This window comes from Elgaria multicarinata, chromosome 19 (assembly GCF_023053635.1).
Source record: "Elgaria multicarinata webbii isolate HBS135686 ecotype San Diego chromosome 19, rElgMul1.1.pri, whole genome shotgun sequence".
In the NCBI taxonomy this organism is placed as follows: domain Eukaryota; kingdom Metazoa; phylum Chordata; class Lepidosauria; order Squamata; family Anguidae; genus Elgaria; species Elgaria multicarinata.
The window spans coordinates 7,769,558-7,794,827 of record NC_086189.1 but is presented as its reverse complement, the minus strand read 5'-3'; the positions used below and the strand labels follow the sequence as shown (position 1 = coordinate 7,794,827).

Here is a 25,270-nt window from a genome sequence, read left to right as displayed (position 1 = left end):
GGCGCTCTATCATTCCCAAATGCAGGCAGTGGGTTGCTTGACTAAAACTCCCTGCATATGGAAACATAGTGCATCAGAGGAAGGGTTCTAGCCTGCTTCTTGAGACATTAGTTTTCGATGCACGGGGAATTATACGCAGAGAGAAACACTGTGCATCATTTTCTATGTCCAGACGGGTGACCGTTTTTATTTATTTATTTGTAACTTTTATATCCTGGCTCTCCTCCCAAGGTGGTGTACATGGGGCTCTTCCTCCCTGTTCTATCCTCACAATAACCCTGTAAAATCCATGGCCGAGTGGGGACTGGAACCCGGTTCTCCTGTGTCCCAGTCCAACACTCTAACCACTGCACTACATCGGCTCTCAAAACTTCCAGTTCTGGATCCTGAAATGGTGCTTTTTTAGAGATATCAGAAGAACTGATGAAGAGACACCCCTACTTATGCCGACATTCCCAATACAAGTCCAAATGAGCAAGAGGAACACTTACAGGGCTTCCTGTTGGACCCAGAATTCCAAGCGGGCCAATGACGCCTTCTTTCCCCTGCAGAGAACAGAGGCGTTAAGTCAGTTCAGCTGTTGGCGCATCCTATTGCTTTGGCAGACAAATAATTCCTTCTCTCGTTCCCTTCACACAACAACCCTCTGGAAGTAGCCCATTTTTTTGGACCCCATTTTACAGGCGGGTTAAGATGAGGCCAAGTAGAGGGAACCACTTGCCAAAGACAGCCAGGACAACGCTGACATGTTACAATGCAGGATCTAGCTGTGGGGTAGTGGAAAATGCTTGGCATGGGACTATGGAGCAGAAAAATTGGAAGGAATCAGGGATCTGAAATGGGACACGTTGTCACCGGCTGCTGCCGTTGTGACAGTGGGAGGATCACCCAGTTGCACCCAGTTAGGCGCTAAACTGGGAAACGCCAGCGAGATGGAAGGACCAGACCCAAACAATTGCAGTTAACAAGCAGGACATGTTGACCAATCAGCTCAAAGAACAAGGGGCTCAGATGAAGAGCCCTATGAAGAGAGACTGAAACAGCTGAGCATGTTTAGCCTGGAGAAGAGAAGATTGAGGGGAGACATGAGAGCACTCTTCAAATACTTAAAAGGTTGTCACACAGAGGAGGGCCAGGATCTCTTCTTGATCATCCCAGAGTGCAGGACACAGAATAACGGGCTCAAGTTACAGGAAGCCAGATTCCGGCTGGACATCAGGAAAAACTTCCTGACTGTTAGAGCAGTATGACAATGGAACCAGTTACCTAAGGAGGTGGTGGGCTCTCCCACACTAGAGGCCTTCAAGAGGCAGCTGGACAAGCATCTGTCAGGGGTGCTTTAGGGTGGATTCCTGCATTGAGCAGGGGGTTGGACTCGATGGCCTTGTAGGCCCCTTCCAACTCTGCTATTCTATGATTCTATGATGGTATGATGAATCAAATCTCTGGGCTGCACTCAGGTCCCAAAATCATGTTCGGTCAAGGCCCAATGTCAGTGGCTTTCCTAGCCTCCATTTCTTCCTCTAACTCTCAGCTACTATTTCCCCATCAAGCCCCTCTTCCACTTTGCCCCCGGGTTCCTTGCATTCCTGGCCGGCCTCTTGGATCGGCTATTTACAGTCATTCACTCTGAGAGACACACTTTGGCATAAATCTATTTCTCTTATCAGTATGAATGCACACTCTCTTCTCCCCATCCCCTCCGGCTCTTTCCCACGCTGAACAATATTACTTCTCTTCTCAAACTTACAACTCGCTCTTCCTCTAAAAAAAAAAAAACTCTTTTTCCCTACATCAGATTCTCTTCCATGCCCAAACCTTCAATTCCTTTCTTTTTTTCAGGTCTTTACCCAATTCTTAGTGCCCAAATATTTGTGAACTGCCCAGAGAGCTCCGGCTATTGGACGGTATAGAAATTAATAAATAATAAATCAACAATAAATAAATAAATGTCTTCCGTGTGTGCTTTCTTCCGCCTCTTGCAGCTTCTCTCTGCTTACAAACTTTCCTTCTAAGGGTGCAATCCTATATGCATGCTTAGACAGAAAAAAGTCCAACAGCTCCCAGCATTCCCCAGTTAGCTTTGTTGGCTGGGGGAAGCTGGGAGTCCTGGCTGGGGGATATTGGGAGTTGTTGGACTTCCCCTGCCCCTGTCTCAACATGTATAGGGTTGCATCCTAAGGGCCCATCTACACCAGGCAGGATATTCCACTATGAAAGCGGTATATAAAAAGCAGGAGCCACATGACTGCTTTATAGAGGTATTGAAGTGCATTGACAACTGTTGGGGCCCAGGACCCATCTACATCAAGCAGGATATAACACTATGAAAGCGGTATAAAAGCAGTATATGGTATGTGTCGATGGGCCCCAACAGTGGTCAGTGCACTTCAATACCGCTATAAAGCAGTCGTGTGGCTCCTGCCTTTTATATACCGCTTTCATACTGCTTTCATAGTGCAATATCCTGCTTGGTGTAGACGAGGCCTATATTTCTCTTTCCACACTATCCTCTTTCCCTGGTAGTTTCCGATCTCCATCACTCCTGCTGTGTTATCCAGTTTATTTCACATATTTTCAATCTTTCCTGATATTCTCCTCTGGTCCTTTCCCTTCCAAGAGCCTCGTGTGGCGCAGAGCGGTAAAGCAGCAGTTTCTGCAGCCGAAACTCTCCCCACGGCCTGAGTTCGATCCCAGCGGAAGCTGGTTTCAGGCAGCCGGCTCGGGTCGACTCAGCCTTCCATCCTACCGAGGTCGGTAAAATGAGTCCCCAGTTAGCTGGGGTAAAGGGAATAACGGCCATGGAAGGCAATGGCAAACCACCCCGCTATAAGGCCTGCCAAGAAAACGTCAGCGAAAGCAGGCGTCCCTCTAAGAGTCAGTAATAACTCAGTGCTTACACGAGAGGTTCCTTTCCTTCCTTTCCCTTCCAGCTTTAAATCTGCTGTTGTGTCTCCAATTCTTCCGTATTTTGTAAAGCCATTTTCTTTTGCTAACTATTCTGCCATTTCTTTGCTTCCTTCTCTAAAGCCTCCTTCAATTTCTCTCCACGATTCTTACCAATCTTTCCAGCTGATCGTTCAAGTGAAAGTTCTGTCATCCAGATTATGGATTATCTTTCCTTTCTTCAATTCCCCTCTTGGGTCTTTTTCTGCTTTTGACACTCTGGGGCCAACTTCCAAGAGGAGCGTGTTATTCATGCTGCCTCGTGCAAATAATTTTACAGGGGGGATCCAGATGTATTCATCTTTACTTTGTAGCCCTCCCGGGTATTCTCACCATTTCTTCCATCTTTTTTTTCTTACCAGGAAAAATAAGACATTAAGGAGCAAAAGACAAAATAGCTACATAGTGCCTTATTTTGATGGGTAGTGCTAGGAGCTCTCCGCCTGGAAAAAACCTTGAATCATACTTCTTCATGCTTTATATGTTGCTTTCATCTATGTAACTGGTCAACAGCACTCTGATCCATGTGTGGAAGGCAGACCAGGCAAAGTAGGGTCCTTCCCTTCCTGTGACCTTTCCACTGCCACCAAATGGAAATCTTTATTTTCCCCAGCTGCCTCCACAAAACAGCCTAAAAACACACACCATATGGGTCCACTTTTATGTGGTGTGGGGGCTGGCTATTAGCCATGGGGAGGGAAACCCATCAAGAAGAAGAGACCACAAAGTTTTAAACAACAAAACCTAGAAGTTCTTCACTAGGTTTGGGCTCTTTCTCAAGTGGCTCATTGATTTGATTTTCTTCCTTAAAATTCTCTTTTGGGCCTCAGGCTTTTATATGTTCAAGATAGCCCATTCTCTTGTAATTCTGATGAATCAGGAGGTTTCATCTTTGCCCGAAATTCCTATCTCCTGAGTCCCTTCCTCTGACCTTCTTCCCAACTACATCATTTCCCCCTTCAGAGCAGAGACTTTGGCACCTTACCCAAAACAAAACCATTCTACAAACACCTTATCGTTCCTAACCTTTTATTGAACCTCCTGCCCAATTCTTTATCTCCTCTACTTTTGTAGATGCTCATGGAGCCATCCACCATCCTGTGGCTTCCTGTAATCTTTTACTGAACTTCTGACGTTTTTGTTTTACACTGACCCAGCACACATAGAGAAAAGAAGTTAACCCCGTGAATTCAGAAAAAAACACGTATAAAATAAAAAGACAGTTGTGTTCCTTCATAGTAACACCTTCACAACTATTCTCTTTTCTCTTTCACAAAGCAAATAAAACTTCTGTTCATTTTCTTCCTTACACGCCGTCTATTGCTTGGCCTTCCTGCCTCTTCTCACATACCCTTTTCCTTGACCTTGAAATTATCCAGTTTACCTAATCTTTTCTACTCATCGACCATGTTATTTTTCTTCTCTTGCTTCCAGTCTTGCTACAATCCTTGCTCCCTCAATGCCCCTTTGTTCTCCCTTCCTCCTTCTGTTCCTCTTGCCTCTGCAAACCTTAAATTACATCTTCCAGTCCCAAACTGATCCTGTTCCCACTTGCTCCCCTCCGCCCCTTGTACTCTTTGTTATTTTTATTTATTCTAATATATATGAACATCAGAAGAGCCCTGATGCTGGATCAGACCGAGGGTCCATCTAGTCCAGCACTTTGTTCACACAGTGGCCAACCAGCCATCGGCCAGGGATGAACAAGCAGGACATGGTGCAACAGCACCCTCCCCACCCATGTTCCCCAGCAACTGGTGCACACAGGCTTACTGCCTCGAATACTGGAGATAGCACACAACCATCAGGACCAGTAACCCTTGATAGACTTCTTCTCCAGGAATTTATCCCACCCCCTTTTGAAGCCATCCAGATTGGTGGCCATCACTACATCTTGTGTTAGTGAGTTCCATAATTTAACAATGCACTGTGTGAAGAAGTCCTTCTTTTCATTTGTCCTGGATCTCCCACCATTCAGTTTCATGGGATGACCCCCTTGGGTTCTAGTATTTTGAGAGAGGGAGAAAAATGTCTCCCTGTCCACATTCTCCCCCCCCCTTTTTTTTTTAAAAATAACCTACCTGTAAGGAATTTATCGCTATTGGACTCCTTTCTCTCTATTTTTTAAAAATATGTTATTACAAGATAAAAATATATTTACAGTTATTTCTACAAAACATGATCACAGTCATTAAAAATACTAAAAGGTTTTAACAGTGAAGCATTATCTTATCTATTTTATATATCTATCTTACCCGATCTAGTTTCAACCTCATGGCAAAGGAGAAATTAGTTATGTAATTAGTTATGTCCACATTCTCCATACCATGCATAATTTTGTACACCTCTATTATGTCTCCCCTTAGTCTCCTCTTTTCCAAGCTAAACAATCCCAGTAGATATAACCTTCCCCCATAGTGGAGATGCTCCTGTCACCTTTTTCCTCTTAGCAGCATAGAATCATAGAATCGCAGAGTTGGAAGGGGCCTACAAGGCCATCGAGTCCAACCCCCTGCTCAATGCAGGAATCCACCCTAAAGCATCCCTGACAGATGGTTGTCCAGCTGCCTCTTGAAGGCCTCTAGTGTGGGAGAGTCCACAACCTCCCTAGGTAACTGATTCCATTGTCGTACTGCTCTAACAGTCAGGAAGTGTTTTTTTCTAGCAATGTTTAAGAATTTCATTTCATTCAGACATGCTCCGTTCACAAACAAGAATGCGAACTTGAGTGCCCATTCTCCAAAAATATTCACAAAACCCTGAACTTGCATTTGCAAAAGGCACATTCATTATCAACAGTTTATTGCAGTCAATAGACCATTCCAACAAAAATTACATACAAAAGGACTGAGCTTACAATTAGCTATTAAAAAGACAAGTAATCATAGAGGATCTAATAGAAATGGCCAAGTTCAAAAACTTGGCCACTTGCTCGGCAATTGATTTGTCTGAGTTCTGAAGTAAAAGGGGCATTAAGAATTCAGTTGGGTGACCAGGAAAAGATTGTAAAATGGGGTTCAGAAGATCATTCCTAGCCCTTCGATAAAATCTACAGAACAGTAACATGTGTGATACGGTTTCCACCTCAGTATTGTTACAGGGACAGCATCTGTTGAGCAATGGGATTTTGTTGTATCTGCCATCTAAAAGTTTAGAGGGAAGGGTTAGGGTTAGGGTTAAGGCACATTGTTAAAAATTGAGGAGATTAAAAAAAAAAACCCAATTCACATTTCCACACTTTACTCAATGGGGGGGGGGGGAGTCCGCACTTTTGAGAAATGCACAATGCTCCCCATTCAAAATATGCACTTTTCCCATGACAATGAACTGCAAAAACATTTGGCAAATGAGAACAAGAGTTTGCTGAGCTGAGCTTTGAAGTTTGGGGAACTCTGAGAGATTGAGCATCCCTGGTTTGCCCAGCTCTACCTGTCTCTTATTTGTGAATTATGTAGAACATGACGTTTCGGTGGGAGCTCTTGAAATAATTAATAACAGCTACGATTGTTTCTACTAACGAAAAAGACAGGCAAGAGAGGAGACAATGACTAGGATGACGGTTTCTAAAACTTACCATGAGCCCTTGTGGACCTTTCGGGCCCTGGATTCCTTTGAACCCGAGATCTCCAGGAGGTCCCTGTAAATGTAAACATGGAGTGTGAATTCTGGAAAGAACCCTTCCCATCCACAGAACAGCGTTTAACAATATATGCTAAGTTTGTTTTAATGTACCCCAGAACTTTTGTTGTTTAAATGGATACTGTTTTATATTGTTGCTTTTTATATTTTCCATATTTTTAAATGTTGTATACTTTTTTAATGCTCACTGTTTTTAACTTTTGTAAACCGCCCAGAGAGCTTCGGTTATGGGGCGGTATATAAATTTAATCAGATAAATAAATAAAATAAAATAAAGTGACATGTTATTGTTACATGCAGGGTGATCTCACCTTTGGCCCAAAGAGCCCAGCAATGCCTGGAAATCCTGATTCGCCAAAGTCTCCCTGGAAGTTAATAATAATATATATTAAAAAAAAAAAAAAAAGATGAAAGAAAGTGTTTCGTTTACACCACCAAGCACTGCAAAACCCATCACCGTTCATGAGTTGGAAGGCCAGAGGGAGAGCATCCGTGAGCCAAGCTGTGTCGAAGGGGGAGGAAGTGGTTTTGTAAAGAGAATCAAAATTAGGGTGACCATATGAAAAGGAGGACAGGGTTCCTGTATCTTTAAGAGTTGTATTGAAAAGGAAATTTCAGCAGGTGTCATTTGTATATATGGTGAACCTGGTGAAATTTCCTCTTCATCACCACAGTTAAAGCTGCAGGTGCCCTGCCCTCTTTTAAATCTGGTCACTCTAGTATAGCTCCTGCAGCTTTAACTGTTGTGATGAAGAGGGACTTTCACCAGGTCTTCCATATATACAAATGACACCTGCTGAAATACCCTTTTCTATGCAACTCTTAAAGATACTGGACCCTGTCCTCCTTTTCATATGGTCACCCTAATCAAAATCCATCTGGGTTTTTGGCCCAAGAGCCTCGTGTGGCGCAGAGCGGTAAGGCAGCAGTTTCTGCAGTTTCTTTCCCTGGTAGTTTCCGATCTCCATCACTCCTGCTGTATTATCCAGTTTATTTCACATATCTTCAATCTTTCCTGATATTCTCCTCCGGTCCTTTCCCTTCCAAGAGCCTCGTGTGGCGCAGAGCGGTAAAGCAGCAGTTTCTGCAGCCGAAACTCTCCCCACGGCCTGAGTTCGATCCCAGCGGAAGCTGGTTTCAGGCAGCCGGCTCGGGTCGACTCATCCTTCCATCCTCCCGAGGTCGGTAAAATGAGTATCCAGTTAGCTGGGGGAAAGGTAATCACGGCCGGGGAAGGCAACGGCAAACCACCCCGCTATAAGGCCTGCCAAGAAAACGTCAGCGAAAGCTGGCGTCCCTCCAAGAGTCAGTAATGACTCAGTGCTTGCACGAGAGGTTCCTTTCCTTTCCTTTCCTTTTGGCCCTACAATGTCTTTGCAAATTTAGCAAGAGGGGGGCGGAGAGGAAAGGGCACATTAGTCATTTGGCATAGCCAGGTCAAGGACCAGAGCCGTTTCAGAGCTTAAGAAGAAACTTGCTGTCCTCTCCAGTGACCAGATGATTCAGGGAAGCCTCTGAGGAGGGCATGAAGGCAATGGGCCTACCCCTCTGTTTCACCCCAGCAACTGGCCTTTAGAGTTACATTGCTCCTGAACCTGGAAGTTCTACTACACTGCTTAGCCTCTTTTAGGGGCTGGTTATTTATTTTATTTTATTTATTTATTTATTTATTTATTTATTACATTTCTATACCGCCCAATAGCCGGAGCTCTCTGGGCGGTTCACAAAAATTAAAAACATTCAAAGTATAAAACCATACCATAAAATACAGTTTAAAAGCTCAACCAGATAAAAACAGCAGCAATGCAAAATTACAAATTTAAAACACCAAGTTAAAAACTTTTATAGACTGTTAAAATGCTGGGAGAATAAAAAGGTCTTCACCTGGCGTCTAAAAGCATATAATGTAGGTGCCAAGTGAACCTCCTTAGGGAGCTCATTCCACAGCCGGGGTGCCACAGCAGAGAAGGCCCTGCTCCTGGTAGCCACCTGCCTCATTTCCTTTGGCAGGGGCTCGCGGAGAAGGACCCCTGAGGATGGCCTTAGGGTCCAGGCAGGTACATACGGGAGGAGGCGTTCCTTCAGATAGCCTGGCCCCAAGCCGTTTAGGGCTTTAAATGTTAAAACCAGCAAATGTGATGGTGGTTAGGGGTGGCAGCAGCGAATGCTTGGGTTCAGATCCACGTGTCCTGCAGTTCGCACTGCATAAAAGCTTTCAAACCTGTAGCCTTCCACGTCAAGTGGTTTTTCACCCTCCAACACGCAAGGGATGTAGGGGTCCACATGCAGTAGGAAACAAGATGGTCAGGGGTCTGGAAACGAAGCCCTATGAAGAGAGACTGAAAGAACTGGGCATGTTGTTTTTGCATTGCTGCTATTTTTATCTTGGTTGTGCTTTTTTATTGAATTTTATTATTATTATTATTATTATTATTATTATTATTATTATTTATTTATTTATTTATATAGCACCATCAATGTACATGGTGCTGTACAGAGTAAAACAGTAAATAGCAAGACCCTGCCGCAAAGGCTTACAATCTAATAAAATCATAGTAAAACAATAAGGAGGGGAAGAGAATGCAAACAGGTACAGGGTAGGGTAAAACTAACAGTAGAAAGTAACAGTAGAAGTCTGCACATAATTTTATATTATGGTTTTACACTGTTGTTTTGTTTTGAATTGTCTTAAATTTGTAAACCTCCCAGAGAGCTTCGGCTATTGGACGGGATAGAAATGCAATAAATAAATAAATAAATAAATAAATAAATAAATAAATAAATTTAGCCTGGAGAAGAGATGATTGAGGGGAGACATGATAGCACTCTTCAAATACTTGAAAGGTTGTCACACAGAGGAGGGCCAGGATCTCTTCTCGATCCTCCCAGAGTGCAGGACACAGAATAACGGGCTCAAGTTACAGGAAGCCAGATTCTGGCTGGACATCAGGAAAAACTTCCTGACTGTTAGAGCAGTGTGACAATGGAACCAGTTACCTAGGGAGGTGGTGGGCTCTCCCACACTAGAGGCATTCAAGAGGCAGCTGGACAGCCATCTGTCAGGGATGCTTTAAGGTGGATTCCTGCATTGAGCAGGGGGTTGGACTCGATGGCCTTGTAGGCCCCTTCCAACTCTACTATTCTATGATTCTAAGATATCCAAGACCTGTCGCAAACAACTTCCTTGTCCTGCACATGAGTGACAGAGTCCTTTGTGTGCTGGATTTCTTCAAACTAGGAGTGAGCTGAAAGTTTCACCTCAATTGTATGAACTATTTTTATTACCAATATATAAAGGATCTAATGTAAGTTTGAAATGTAAAGATTTATTATTATTTTGACTAACTGCCGTTCGCCAGACAATTACACAGCAGTGGGGAAAACATGGACAATTTGAACATATCGGCATGGTACCGAAATATACGGTCAGTGGCAATATCAGACAAAAATAACTCTTGACTCGCTTCTAATCCAAGGAAAAACAGAACCAGTATCTTTTTATGCTATATGGTGGAGATTTATTCAACATAAGTTGAATAATTTTTTGTGAACCGCCCAGAGAGCTTCGGCTATTGGGCGGTATAGAAAATAAATAAATAAATAAATAAAAAAGTCGCAACCTGCCCACTTCAGCTTTGAGCATTTGGACATTATAACAACAAATGAAGATTATACAGCACACTTATTAATTAGCTTAGTTTATTTATTTATTTAAATATTTCTTTTTTCCTCTTCCTTTTTTCTTTTCTTTTTCCCTTCATTTTCTCTTTTCTTTCCTTCTTTGTATTATTTTCTCCCCTAAAATTGTATTAATTAATTTTGTATAACAGCTGTTTAGACGCCAATTGTTAGGGGACTGATCACTTTTTTAAAAAAATTAAAAAAAAATTGAATGAGGGGACGGAGAAGAGATAAAATTAGGGCTCTCCAACTGGGGCTATTTCATCAATTTGGGTCAGGAGACAGCAAGATTCAGCCCCTGGTTCAAGGAGGGCATGCCATGAGTAAGGGTGGTAGCTTCTTTCTATTTATTTAGCTACTGCTACCAGCAGTAGCAACAACAGCAAAGGTCTTTTCTCAGTAGCTTGTCTGCCATTTTGTTTCCCCAAGAATGCCCCAGACAAAGGATCGTTCCAGAACCCTGGGAGCCGGATATGGGAGGCACCCATTTGGGAAAGCCATTTTTGAATGGCAGCTGCCATTTCATCCCCGCACACAATGTGCTGGAACGGTGCTAAACCCACGGCATTCTGTGGTGAGGGGGGGGACGGACAAAATGGCAGCCAAGCTGTGACGAAAGAAACCCAGCTGTTGCTGTTACCTGTGATGGTGGCAAGGAGGGGTTCTTTAAACCAATTTAAGAAGTCTGGCTGTTATTTTAACAATGTATTGGTTTGATATGTTTTAATCATTTGTATGTATTTTATAATATTTTTGTATTCTATGTTGTTCCTCACCTCGATCCGGAGGGAGAGGCAGGTAATAAATACATAAATTATTATTATTATTATTATTATTATTTACTGAAAGAAGCTGCTGCAGACAAAGGGCCTCTTCAGACAACACGCTAAGCCATGGTTAGGCTGCTAACCTTTTTGCAGCAAATGATTAGCGAGTGTTTTTAAACCATGGTTATGTAGCTACCATGGTTAGGAATGGTTCACATGACATGCTAAGTCATGGTTCACACCACATGCTGAGTCATAATGTTTAGGTCAAAATACTTAACCTCTGTGGCTTAGCATGTGGTCTGGCTAGGATCATTGCTAAGGGCAAGTTTTTCTAAACCGGGCAGAAAACTTCACTTGGCCCTGAAAATATTGGTGAAAGCATAATCCTCCCAATCCAGTGATGGTGTTGGTAAGGGGTGCATTTCGCAAGAATCCTTTTCCAATTACGAGGCAACGACAAAACTGTTCAACTCCCCCTCTGGTCTGGTTGCTGAATTTCCCCTGCTCCAGAGACATCTGTGCTCAGAAAGTTCCTAACGCCAACGGAGCAACACCAGGAGGCCCCCTTAAGGACAGACACAACAGAAAGTTCCAAGCGAGAAAACACGCCCTAATTTTTATATCCGCAGGACACTCTTTTACATCCCCTGACCTTTGCACAAGGAACGGGAAAGCCGGCTGGAACATTTGGAGGCGAAACAGGGGCCAAAACGACCCTCCGTGAGTCACAGGATGGAAACAGCCCTTTTATGGCCTTCAGCCTCAGCTGCGATATTCCAAAGGGGCCCGTTTGGAACGGTTGTAAATGACTCAAACGCCGGGGTTTCCACCACTTCGTTCGCAAAGCCCGTTCCAAAATCCTAACATCTTTCGGTGTTTCGGAGACTTTTCCTGCCCTGTTCATGAGACATGCTTTGGCAAGGTCAGGCCCCATTTGGAAGCAAAGTGGCTTTCTAATACCTCCATAAAAGAGAGGAATTAAAGTAGCAAACTTAAAAAAATAAAAAGCAGGGCGTGCATTTTTACTCCATGTGTATTTTTTTTTTCAAATTTTCAAAATAAAAGTTAAAAGATTTTGTTAAAAAATAAAATAAAGAATGCTGAAAAGGAAATAATTCCAGAGGGGGTGGGGGCTGTTAGTTGTTGCATAAAGAAGAACAAAGAGTCTAAAGTATCCTAAAATTCTATCCAGTAGAATTTTAGGATGCTTTTAGGAAGCTTTTAGGATGTTTTTAACAGTGTATGCTATGTTTTTAATCAGTATTTTATGTATTTTATGATTGCTGTTGTTCCCCGCCACGATCCAATCGGAGAGGCGGGTAAGAATTTATTATTATTATTATTATTATTATTATTATTATTATTATTATTATTTTGGTAGGCAAAAAGCTTATTAAAATTCTTACTAGAGTCCACTTCATCAAATGCATATAATGTTGTCCTTAGTTGGATATATGGGTGTAAAGCAATGACAGGAAAACTGGTGCCTTTGGGATGTTGCTGGACTACAACTCCCATCAGCCACATCCAGCATGGCCAATAGCCAGGGAGGATGGGACTTACAGTTCAAAACATCCCAAGGGTGCCTATTCCATGCTATAGGTGGTAGAAATGAACGACTGTTAACCTGTATTCAAGTTGCTCCACACTCGAAATTAGAACGGAAATTCTCTTGATCACTTATAATTCAGCGACTCCAAGGGTTTCTTGGAGACGGCTGCCGTTAAAGGCAATCTAAATAGCATTTTAAATAAAATGAAATAATGTAAATAAACCCAGTATGGAATTACTCTTGCTATGAGAGCCAAGTGAGGCACCCTCAGAACTACTGTGTGCTACAACGCTTCCCAGATTACACGCTTTCCAAATGCAGGTTGTGGAACTGAACCTAAAAAATATCAAACTCCTAGCTTATAGGAAACTACATGTCAAGCCTATTAAGCTAGAAGGCAATGTGTGGTCCTCCATATGCTGTTGGCATACAAGTCCCATCAGCCCCAGCCAGCATAAGCAATGGTGAGGGATCGTGGGAGTTGCAGTTCAGCAAAACCTGGACAGCCTCAAGTCACTGGCCTCCCAAACCTGTGCATTTTCCCCCCCAGGAGCTGGAAAAAGTCCGGGTGAGTTTCATGGGCTCCCCCCACCCTCAAAATTCAACCTCACCCCAGCTGAAATGCCACCCACCTGCCCCAATTTCGCAGCCTGTAAATGGGGCTATGAAAAAGGGGAGGTTTTCGGTAAATCCGACGGAGACTCATATTTCCTGCCTCAGAAATATGAACCTTGTCGAATCGTAAAGCTTGTCTGAAATACGAGGTGTGAAATACGTCCCCAAATTCTTCTCTGGCGTGCTTGTTTGGGAAATCCTTCAGCTTATTCCGGGCCAAACCAATTTGACCCAGGGTTGGAGTGGGGGGAAGGACTCATCCTTCACTATCAATAATAACCAGCGGTCATTATTTGCGCAGGTGTTTGACATAATGGCTCAGTTCGGTCAACACGTTAGCCAACGGTGGTTTTAGAACCCTACGGTGGAGTTCTTACACCACCGTTGAGAAACGTGTTTTCTGGCGGGAAAACTCCACGCAACGGTGGAGGTTTTCGGGGAAACACTCCATGCAGAATATCCACGCTGTGCAGAGGAGAGTTCCTGCACAACCACTGTGTTGTGTAGAGGGCTCCTTGGAGTGTTCTGTTGAGTTGCGTTGACTTTTCCCACTGGCTACAGAGTTCTCTGGCAAGAGTGGCGAAAGGAGTAAGTGCCGCTCTAGGAGAGCTACTGGGATTGATTTTTTGCAGCAATGGCTGATGGGATACCATTGGGAGGACCAGGGGAGGAGGTAGGGCGGAGGAACTGTCAATGGATTTTACTCAACTCCACGGTAGCCCACACTCACACAACGGTGGAGTTAGGACCCCCTAGGAACTCAACCTCTGAGTGGAGTTTTCACACTGTGTTGACTCGCGTGTTGTCTGAACTGAGCCATTATATGATAAAAAGCCAGAAGCTGCAATCCTATACCCACTTACCTGGAAATAAACCCCAGCGAGCTCAGCGGGGTTTGCTTCTGAGCAGACATGGATAGAATTGCTAACTGTCACCAATATCATCGTTACTTGGACAGTTGCATTTATTTATCAAATAGTTATGTTCCACCTTTCCCCCAAGGAGCTGAATCTGGAGTATGTGGTTCTCTCCCCACTATATTTATCCTCACAACAATCTTATGAGGTAGCTTAGGCAGAGACAGAGAGAGGGAGAGAGAGAGAGAGAGAGAAGGAGGAGGAGGAGGAGGAGGCTCAAGGTCACTGAAAGCTTCCAAGCTGAGTGGGGATTCGAACTCCTTCCTTCCCAGTGCTAGTCCAACCCCCTGACCCAGGGGAGGGGATCTTTCTTCTATCAATGGTCACATTCCTTTGATGGTAATTTGTTGGGGGTTGAAATCCAGCAGAGGGTGCAGCCAACACGTTTCTTTCTCTCTTCCTGACATTGCCTTCTCTCACCCTTTCTCTTTCTCTCTCTTTCTGCTCTCTCTTTCTGCCACCCCCTTTCCTCTCTCCCTCTCTTTCTGCCACCCTCTTTCCTCTCTCTCTCTCTTTCTGCCACCCTCTTTCCTCTCTCTCTCTGCCACCCCTTTCCCCCCTCTCTCATCCCATTCTCACTCTTGTTCTTTAGTGCCACTCCCTTTTCTTGTTCTCTCACTTCCTGACACCCCTCTTTCTCCTCCCGTCTCTTCCTCCCCACCCATCAGCTGGGGGGTTCTGAAATGTTCACTTGCAGACAGCTTTCTCTCTGTGACACTTCTATTGCTCTGTCCATTTCACTCTTCCCCAGCCCCATATTATTTCCCTCCTGCTCTCTCCCTCTGGAATCTCTCCACCCACCCCACCATAGGCTGCAGGTTGCCTTCCCCAGCTCTAACCACTGCACCCCCCTGACTCTCAATTGTCATATTTCCTTTTTTGGCCCAAGAGAAATCCTAAGCAAAACAAGCGATCTACTCACCGGCTGTCCCTTCGATCCAGGCTCACCGGGGTTTCCAGGAAGACCCATTCCCCCTTGGGGGCCCCGTTTCCCCAAGGGGCCAGCCTGTCCAGCCAGCCCCCTTTCTCCCTGCAAGTAAGACAGGAGGGGGAAGAATGTCAATCTCATTTAATGGAAAATTCAGCAAACCTTGCCATATTTATACTGCCACCACAGCTTTGGTCTGGAGGCACAGCGGCTAAATCTGTCTTCATGAAGCACACAGCCAGACCCAGGGGGGATTTTGTGTCTTGGGGGAATGCTTTCGTGGGCTGCCGAAAGAATCCCACGGGTTCATGCACGGTTGAGTGGAATCCAGCGGCCACCAAGAATAACTTGGTGCCAACTTGCAAACGAAATCACATAAACAACAAAACTGGAATCACTCCGCTCTTGCCAGACCAATGAAATGTGGAGCCTGGTGCATTGGAATACTTGGAGTCCATGATTAACATTTATGCCATTTTTTATTAACATTTATATACTGCCCTATTAGTTTTTTTTAAAAAAGTGATCAAGGCGGTGCACGATTTAAAACAAAGAAACCATTAAACAAAAACAATTAAAAGAGCATCATACAATTACGGAGACATTAAAACTACATTATTTAGGATGCAATCGTATGCATATTTAGACAGAAGCGAGTCCTTCAACCCCTAGGGGATGCTGGAAGTTGTAGGGCTTTTTTCAGTCTGAACATGGAACCGAGAGCACCCCAAAAAGGCGCAATCCTATGCAACCCCTTCCAATTGCTTGTTTTTCCTCCTAAACCTTCTCATCTCTCATTCTCTCTTACTATCAATGATGTTACACTTACTCCAGTCAAGGAAGCTCATAGTCTTGGCTCTATATTTGATTCCTCGCTCTCCTTTATTCCTCATATTGAGGCAGTAGCTAAATCCTGTCGTTTTTTCCTGTATAATATTGCCAGGATTCGATCATTTTTGTCTGTCTCTTCTGCCAAGACTCTTGTTCATGCATTGGTTATTTCTCCGTTGGACTACTGCAACCTTCTTCTCACTGGCCTTCCTTCTTCTCACATCAGTCCGTTGGTTTCTGTTCACCACTCTGCTGCTAAGATTATCTTCTTGGCTCGGCGCTCTGACCATGTTACTCCACTTCTCAAATCTCTTCATTGGCTTCCAATTCACCTCAGAATCCAATATAAACTTCTCCTGTTGACCTACAAAGCTTGTCACAGTCTAGCTCCTTCCTATCTTTCTTCTCTCATCTCACACTATTCCCCCGCTCGTGCTCTTCGCTCCTCTGATGCCATGTTTCTCACCTGCCCAAGGGTCTCTCCTTCCCTTGCTCGGCTTCGTCCATTTTCTTCCGCTGCCCCTTACGCCTGGAACGCTCTTTCAGAACATTTGCGAACTACAAGTTCAATCGCAGTTTTTAAAGCTCAGCTAAAAACTTTTCTTTTTTCTAAAGCTTTTAGAACTTGATTTTGATCTGACTTTTATACTGTTAGTTTTACTCTACCCTGTGCCTGTTTGGTGCATTCTCTTCCCCTTCTTATTGTTTTATTATGATTCTATTAGAATATAAGCCTATGCAGCAGAGTCTTACTATTTTATTGTTTTACTCTGTACAGCACCATGTACACTGATGGTGCTAAATAAATAAATAAATAAATAAAAATAATAATCCCAATCCCTGAGTCAGGCTTTCTACGGACCGACACCACCTCCATCTTGTCTAGCTTTAAACCTCAACTTGGCCACCTTTATCTAGCCCATTTTCGAACCTGGGCAATGTTCATATTCCAGTGTACGTCCATTGCCCTTGATTCTCCAGGGGCTTCTAGGCTTTTACCCAGAGGACCTTCTCTTCTGCAGCTCCCAGACTGTGGAATGGCGTGCCGGAGGAGACTCGTCAACTTAATAGTCTTTTAGCATTTAAGAAAGCTATCAAGACTGATCTCTTCTGGTAGGCCTATCCAGTGGAATTTTAGGATGTTTTTAGGATGTTTTAATACTATCTCTCCACATATTCCAACGGCAGAGATATCTGGAAAAGATCTTATTAAATTGTCAAGGATCCGCGGGGTCTGACACTCTACGGACCCTATTATCTGCGGAGGGGTGTGTGGAAATGCTTGAAAATGTTGCATTATTTGCCCATTATGTAATGACCTATCAAATACCGGGAGCTGCACCCAGAGGCATGGGTGGAACAGTCAGCAGGGAGATTAGTACTGTCTACTATACTAGCAGGCTGAATTGCACAATGTAAGAGTACTAGTTTGTCTGGAGGATGTCATGATGTTTTTGTATGGTTTGTGGTTGTTTTATGCCAATAAAGGTACATTGATTGCTTGATAATACTACTATATAATATATTTTTGATTCAGTTTTACGTATTTTATAATTGTTGTTCCAAACAAGATTTGGAACAATCTTGATCCAAACGGAGAGGCAGGTAAGAATTACTACTACTACTACTACTATTATTATTATTATTATTATTATTATTATTATTATTATTAATCCTGCAATGGCCCCGCATCAAACATGGGATTTTACAGGCGTGAGACAATAATGCCCTTCATCACCCTCCTGTATTTTCACACCAGTCCTCTCTTTCTTTCTTTCTTTCTTACATGGAAAAATTCCGTTCAGGAGGAAAAGACGGAATCGCGCTTGGATGGGAGGCGTGGGGAGCGTTCTGCCTCGAAGCCTCAGTCTGTGATTCTAACTCCAGGCACAAGGGGGCAGCAACGGACAGCTGAGGAGCCCCACGGTAACGAAAGCATAACTGGATCTGTACTCCCTTTCCCGCCAGACTTTCCACAATCAACCCATTTGAAACCTTCTCCTTTTTTTCTTAACTGTTTAAAAAACAACAAGCAAACTAACAAAACCAGCTTATTTATTGCAGGGTCCGCTCTAAGGCTGCAAACCGTGAAAGCACCAGCTTTCAGGATAGAAAAACGGAGATCTCAGGGCAAGGTCCGTAGCTCAGTGTGATAGAGCGCCTGGCTTTGCATGCAGAAGGTCGCAAGTTCGAGCCTTGGCTTCTCCAGGTCGGGAGAGGAAAGAATCCCGCCTAGAGAGCTGCTGCTGCCAGTCAGGGTCAACAATACTAGGCTAAATGGACCAAGGGTCTGACTCAGTGTAAGGTAGCTTCCTATGTCCCTAGTTCTGTTTTGCATGCAGAAGGTCCTGGGTTCAACCCTCAGCATCTCCAGGTAGGGCTGGATGAGGCTCTTGTCTGAGTCCATAGAGAGCAGTTGCCAGTCAGTGGAGATGAGCCTCTCCCAACCTCAGTTCTCTAGATGTTCTCAAATTCCAACTCCTATCATCCCTAGTCAAGGATAATGGGAGTTGTGGCCCAGCATCATCTGAAGATGATGGAGGAGGCACCAAGTATTTTGGACTTCAACTCCCACCAGCCCCAGCCAGATGTTAGTCCAAAACATCTGGAGGCCACCAGGTCAGGAAAGATTGGTATAAACAATGCTGATCTGAATGAACCAGTGGTCTGGCTCAGTATAAAGTAGTGATGTCGGAAGAATCCGTCCAAGGGGGTGGAGTTCGCTGAAGTTTCAACTCGCCCCTCACCCCAGATCTTGTCTCACTCAGTCTGCATTAAATTGGGTCAGATCATGGATTTCCCCCCTCCTTCTTGTAAATCGAATGTTCCAGCCACAATTTGAGTAATTTGCGCAAATTCCAGCTGTACTTTGCTTGATCTGCACAAATTGCAACCAGAATTTGTGCAAATTCAGCAAATTGTGGCAGAGCTGGTGCAAGCTACAGTCACCACACACACACACACACACACACACATCACAATGGCAATGTGCACGAATTGCAGTCGCAAATTTGCGCAAACTATGCAAAATGCGTCCGCAAATTGCACATTCTTCCTATTTCTGGGGGACGGAAAAAGTTCCCAGATTTTGGGGAAAGGCTACAGCTTTGCTGATGAATGCAAGCCAAGCCAGGTGGGCAGCAGGAATCCATCATGACCAAAAAGGGGTGGATTTTTGAACGAGAGGCATCCCTAGTATAAAGCAAATTCCTCTCGGAGAATTAAGGAGAAAATATAACATGTAGTGTGGGAAAACAATTGGGATCCTTCCAATGGGAAACATGAATGAATGGATGGATATATCTAAGTATTTATATCCCACTTTTCCAAGCAAACAGAAAGCAGTTTGCCGTATTACTAAATTAAAAAATACATTGTAAACCAGTACCATCGACAATCACCATAAAAGCATTTTTTTAAAACCTAAAAGACGTATGGGATACAATTGATGTAAAATGGCAGTATATCCCAAACCATGCAAAGATAAAGCACAAAGCAGTAGGAGTTCTGAAACTCCACGCTGGTGAGTGGATTGGAATAAAAGGAGTATTTCAGGCTCTTTTGAAAGCAATGAAAGGGCGTGGGGGGCAACACACATTCCATGGCTAGGAGCTCCACAAAGATGAGGCCACCACTGAAAAGTCCCTGTGTCTTGTGCCTGTGAATCTGTGAGATGTGGCAGATGGGGGCAGGCCTAGGTGACGGCAGTGTCCATGAATGAAGTATCCTCTTATCTCTCACCAATTGAGAGGCAGGCTTTGTTCTAGGCAAGGGATGGAGGAGGCTAACTGTGCATTTGGGTTGATACCCGGTGCCTCCTCCTTAAGATGCGACCAGGGCTGGAGATGAGCAACTCTTCCAAGGTGTCCTTGGGTTGGGTGGCCTACAGAGCAAGCAGATCCTCTCCAAATTGAATTCAAGGGGCTGAGGCCTGCCCTATGTGCCATCTGAACTTGACCATGACCTCCATTTTGGTCCAAATGCCAGAGGAGACGAGGTGAAGTAAAGTCTGCGCTTCGTAGCATAATACACGGATAGAAGGACAGTTCCCCTTTGGCTTTCACCACTCTTCCAAATTTTCTGAGGCAATTCTTGGCTCAAGAAAGTACAGAAATATGCACGATAATGTGTACTTTAGGGGGAAATGCAGTTAAAAATGCATATTTTTGACAAATATGTTTATAGAATCATAGAATCATAGAATAGCAGAGTTGGAAGGGGCCTACAAGGCCATCGAGTCCAACCCCCTACTCGATGCAGGAATCCACCCAAAAGCATCCCTGACAGATGGTTGTCCAGCTGCCTCTTGAAGGCCTCTAGGGTGGGAGAGCCCACAACCTCCCTAGGTCATTGGTTCCATTGTCGTACTGCTCTAACAGACAGGAAGTTTTTCCTGATGTCCAGCCGGAATCTGGCTTCCTGTAACTTGAGCCCGTTATTCCGTGTCCTGCACTCTGGGAGGATCGAGAAGAGATCCTGGCCCTCCTCTGTGTGACAACCTTTCAAGTATTTGAAGAGTGCTCTCATGTCTCCCCTCAATCTTATCTTCTCCAGGCTAAACATGCCCAGTTCTTTCAATCTCTCTTCATAGGGCTTTGTTTCCAGACCCCTGATCATCATGGTTGCCCTCCTCTGAACATGATTCATGCAAATCATGCGGTGTTTTTTCTTTAAAAAATTCAGACTGGTGTGGAAACGGGATGGAACAGGCTTATGAATGAACACATGCAAGGCCGACACGGACCTCATTTTTGGACTCCAGCGCTGCCTGCTGCATTTCCAATGAAGCACCCTTTCCAAGAACAACACAGGCGAAGACTTAAAGAGCATTGAAGAGAGATGCTCTCGCCTCATTCCAAATCCCGTGGATTTACTAGGGGTTGTACGCAATTGTATGATCACAAATGGAGGTGAGAGCACCAACCTTGAAACCTGGGGGGCCTTGAGCCCCTGGAAGACCAAGGACACCGGGGGTCCCTCTTCTCCCCGACATTCCCGGTGTGCCTTCGTCTCCATCCTCGCCTTGTTCTCCCTAATTTGGGGAGAGGGAAAGAGGAGAGAGAATGTTCAAGGTTTATTTATTTGTATTTGGGTAACATAAGCAAGACAGCAAACCCAACCTAAGTCCTACTTACAGGAAACCCATTGAAATGAATAGGATTTAAGTTAGTTAATGTAAGTCATAGAATCTAGGGATGTGCTCCGCTTCTAATTGGACCGGCAAATTAGAAGCGGAGCGAGGTGCTTCGCCTCCCCTTAAAGCAGAGGCGAAGAGGATTGGGGGGCCAGCGGAGCGTTGCGAAGAGGATCAAGGTGAAGGCGGATCCTTCGCCTCGATCCGGAGCTCCGCAAGAAAGGTAAGTGGAGTTTACCGGGCCCTGCCGCTGTCGCCCATGCGGCGACAGCAGCAGGTCCCGGTAAACCCCCCTCCCTCCTCTCCCTTACCTGCGTCCGTCCGCAGTCCCTCGGCTTCTTCAATTGAGCCCGCGGCTCAACCAGGAAGTCTAGGCCGCCCTGGTTGAGCCATGGGTTGGACTTGATGGCCTTAGAGGCCCCTTCCAACTCTACTATTCTATGATTCTATGGGTGAGCCCACAACCTCCCTAGGTAACTGGTTCCATTGCCATCCTGCTCTAACAGACAGGAAGTTTTTCCTGATGTCCAGCCGGAATCTGACTTCCTGTAACTTGAGCCTGTTTCCGTGTCCTGCACTCTGGGATGATTGTGAAGAGATCCTGGCCCTCCTGGCCCATTCATACGAATGTGTCTACTATAAGTAGGACTTACGATAAATTTTGCTTCCTGAAAACAATTTATCTTGTTAGTATGTCCACCAAAGTGGGAAATTGGGGACCTTACTCACCTCTGCGAATGAACTGTTTCATTCCAGATGTTCAACAGGTTTCCCATGGGCCTGATCCAACCCACAGAGCACCGTCTGGCAGCCCCTGACACTTCCCCTCCTGAAATCTGCCATGCTTACTCCCAACACCAAGGGAGATCTGATAATTTTGCTTAGCACAGTGCACCATATTTACATTAAACTGAAGCAAAGCTCCTACTCACTGCTGGCTTTCTAGACCACGGTGAAGAAAACAAATAGGAGAACAGAACTCCAAAGGTGGAACTCGATGGTAGAAGAAGCATGGGATGGATGCAGTCCAGCACACAGAAGTAGCACTACTGTTGCTAGTTGTAGTGGTGGTCAAAGTGATAGCACTACTAGCAGTTGTAATCATAGTAGTAGCAGCACTACTAGGAGTTACGGTAGTGGTACTAATAGCAGTCATTATAATTAGTTGTTTTTTTAATTTATTTTAAATTTTTAATTCCAATAATGCTCCTTAGGGATCCAACCTCCGGAGTCCACAGCGGATGGGTCTCACTCCCCTCCGCATCTGCAGAAGTGCCAATGGGGCGGCTCTCTATCAGTTGCCATTAGCCTATTGCGACTTTTAAAAAGCCAGAGAGCCACTCCACAAACTCTGGTGGACCTGCAGAGCCTCAAGCAGCCCAGATTTCCCTGTGGTGGAGCCCCAGACCAGACGTCAAGGGGTGTGGCCATCCTTATATCACCGAGTCGTGATGTACACTACAAAGGGTCTAGAGAACTTAAACTATTGGTAGGAGGCCACGGCCGTCCTCCAGAGAGGACAGAGAGCCTGCAAGGGCTGCACTATAAACTCTCATGCTTACCTTTTGCCCCATGCTGCCATCTTTCCCAGGAATCCCGTCGACTCCAGGGGCCCCCTCTTGGCCCTGACGGCCGATGACCCCTCTAGGACCTGGTAAGCCAACAAGACCCTACGGATATAAGGGCATTTGTGATTGAAGATCCCAGGCCGTGGGGGAAAATCTGGCTGCACCGAATTGCTCACACGGAACTGCAACTCCCCAAACGGCTCACAGCAAATCAGAAAGAGGACCTGGGGCCCTTAAAAAGCTTGCACCCACAGCTGAGTCAGCCCCGATGCTGGAACCAGCTGAAGAACGCAGAGGGACGACCGTCACGAGGAAAGCCAGTTCTGTTTTGGCTCAGTGGAATTCCGTGGTGTTTACAGCTCACTTTGCCTGTGTGAGACGAGCTGGGGGATGTCCCCCCAATTGCAGGAACGATTTTGGACATTTTGGCGGGGGGGGGGGGCGGTTTTGCAATTTGTGCAAATTTCCAATCAATTTGCACGAATTATGACATAAATTCATGCAGTATTAGCAGAATTTGGGCAAATTCAGCTATCATTTCCAGGAATTCCTCAGAAATTTGCGCAAATTGCAGAATTCCCCCCCAACACTGAAAATGCGTAAAATTCCCAGAAAATCCACAAACCGGCCCCAGCTCATTGCAAATCAGGTTGGGTGCCACCGTGGAAACCGAGACTAAGTCCGGAGGGGGGGGGCGAACCTAGGAAAACCCATCTAACTCCACCCCGCAAATGGATTTCTCCGGCATCCCTAGCAACACAGCAGAGCTCCTTCTGCCTTCCAGGAAAGTCCTTGACAGCTCAAGAAAAACTGTATGGCACGTTAAGGGTTGTGTGCGTGTCTTTCAACTCCGCTCAGGGACCCCCGCCCTTGGTGAGATCACTTAACTGAGCGGTGAGGGAATAAAATAAAATGAACAATGTATTTATCACTTACCGGTGAGCCTCGGCTGCCTCGGGCCCCCTGCAGCCCTGGTTTTCCTTTCTGACCCTTCAAATTAGACAGAAAAACGTCAGACACCATGACAGCTCCAGGAAACGCCCATAGAGCAGTCCCCCCTTCTGAGTGTGTGTGGGGGAATCAGTGGGCCCCAATTAACTTGGAAAAAAAGCAGGATGTTGTTAGGGTTTCAATATCACTTTCCTATTTGTTCAATCCGTTTATTAGTGTATTAGTGCGTTGTTATTATTTTTAATAATGTATCAGCTTTGAACTACACCATTCTTATGATAGGTTTCTAGATGTTAAGAATCATAGAATCATAGAATAGCAGAGTTGGAAGGGGCCTACAAGGCCATCGAGTCCAACCCCCTGCTCAGTGCAGGAATCCACCCTACAGCATCCCTGACAGATGGTTGTCCAGCTGCCTCTTGAAGACCTCTAGTGTGGGAGAGCCCACAACCTCCCTAGGTAACAGATTCCATTGTCGTACTGCTCTAACAGTCAGGACGTTTTTCCTGATGTCCAGCTGGAATCTGGCTTCCTTTAACTTGAGCCCGTTATTCCGTGTCATGCACTCTGGGAGGATTCGGTCATTTAAGCCTCCACCTGTGGTCTGAAGCAGCGAATCCTCGACACAGATCGTCCGTCTCTTAGAGAATGAGACCCCCATCCCTCCCTTTCCATCCCCCCGGGATCTCTAGATTCCCCGGGTACCACGTGTGCCTCTTCCAACTAGGGCTTATGTCATGGGAGGAGTCACCACTACTCTCGTTGTCGTCTCAAACCTACCAGATTGCCTTTGGATCCTTTCGGTCCTGGTTGGCCTGGTGGACCGGGATGTCCCTAAAAGAAGAAAAGGAGATCGCTGACAAATATATGCTGGAACATACCCCCTCTGGCAGATGCCTTTCACGGAGGACAAAGAACAGCCTTGACCATGCCTGTGACGGCACTGGACGTATGGAACCACTTAGAGGAAGCCGCGCTTGCTTCAGCCCCGGCTTAGGCGGAGATGAAACAGCAAAGGGTGGATCCCAGAAAGAGGAGGCGTTATCACGGGGGTCGCCAGCTCTCGTCCGAACCAAGATGGGTAATTGGTATGTCCGGATGGGATCCAAGCCTGCAGCTCCAGCTTTATAGCCTCAAGTCAACCATGATGTAAAAGAGAAAGTCTGCACAACGTAAGGAGGGGAATACGGTTCTGGAGCTCAGCGCTGCGGCCATCACGATCCGTTTGGAGGTTGCTGCTTGGCAGCAGGGCGCTGGGATGTTCCAGGGGTTAGCAGTGGGACCAGACCCCCTGCTGAATTGTGGGCTGTGGCAATTGCTCACCAATATCAGCTTGCAACACCAGGCGTGTTCAGGCATGATAGGCGTTTCCTTTTAGGCCGCCATCCTTTTACAGTGAGCGGGTATCTTAGGAACACAGGAACAGGGCTGGCGCTGCCATAGAGGCCAGTTAGGCGGCGCCTAGAGCGCCAAGGTAAGGGGGCGCCGAACGGCGCGCCCGGAAGTTGCCCTCCCATTCCCAGAGCCGCTCTGGCCAAGTGAGGGCAGCTTCCGGGCGCGCTGTTCCCAAGCCTTCCACCCACCCACCCAGTGTCCCTGGCTTGGCTTCAGCTGGGCGCCCACCCAGCAGCCGAAGCCAAGCCGGGACACTGGGGGTCGAGGGCGGATGGACGGCTCCACATTCTGACTTCCGGCGCGCGCCGGACGTCAGAACGTGGAGCCGTCTGACTGCCCTTCC

General features: G+C 45.5%; 1 protein-coding gene across 1 annotated transcript in view; it reads right to left on the bottom strand.

Moving 5' to 3' along the window:
- COL27A1 (collagen type XXVII alpha 1 chain) overlaps positions 1-25,270 on the bottom strand; it is a 309,507-nt gene that overhangs the window by 19,053 nt on the left and 265,184 nt on the right. The window contains exons 45-52 of the mRNA XM_063144913.1: positions 24,313-24,366; positions 23,518-23,571; positions 22,576-22,683; positions 20,804-20,911; positions 15,043-15,150; positions 6,897-6,950; positions 6,521-6,583; positions 492-545 (exon numbers count right to left, since the gene is read on the bottom strand). Of these exons, the coding sequence (XP_063000983.1) occupies positions 492-545; positions 6,521-6,583; positions 6,897-6,950; positions 15,043-15,150; positions 20,804-20,911; positions 22,576-22,683; positions 23,518-23,571; positions 24,313-24,366 (603 nt within the window). The remainder of the gene's footprint in view (positions 1-491; positions 546-6,520; positions 6,584-6,896; positions 6,951-15,042; positions 15,151-20,803; positions 20,912-22,575; positions 22,684-23,517; positions 23,572-24,312; positions 24,367-25,270) is intronic.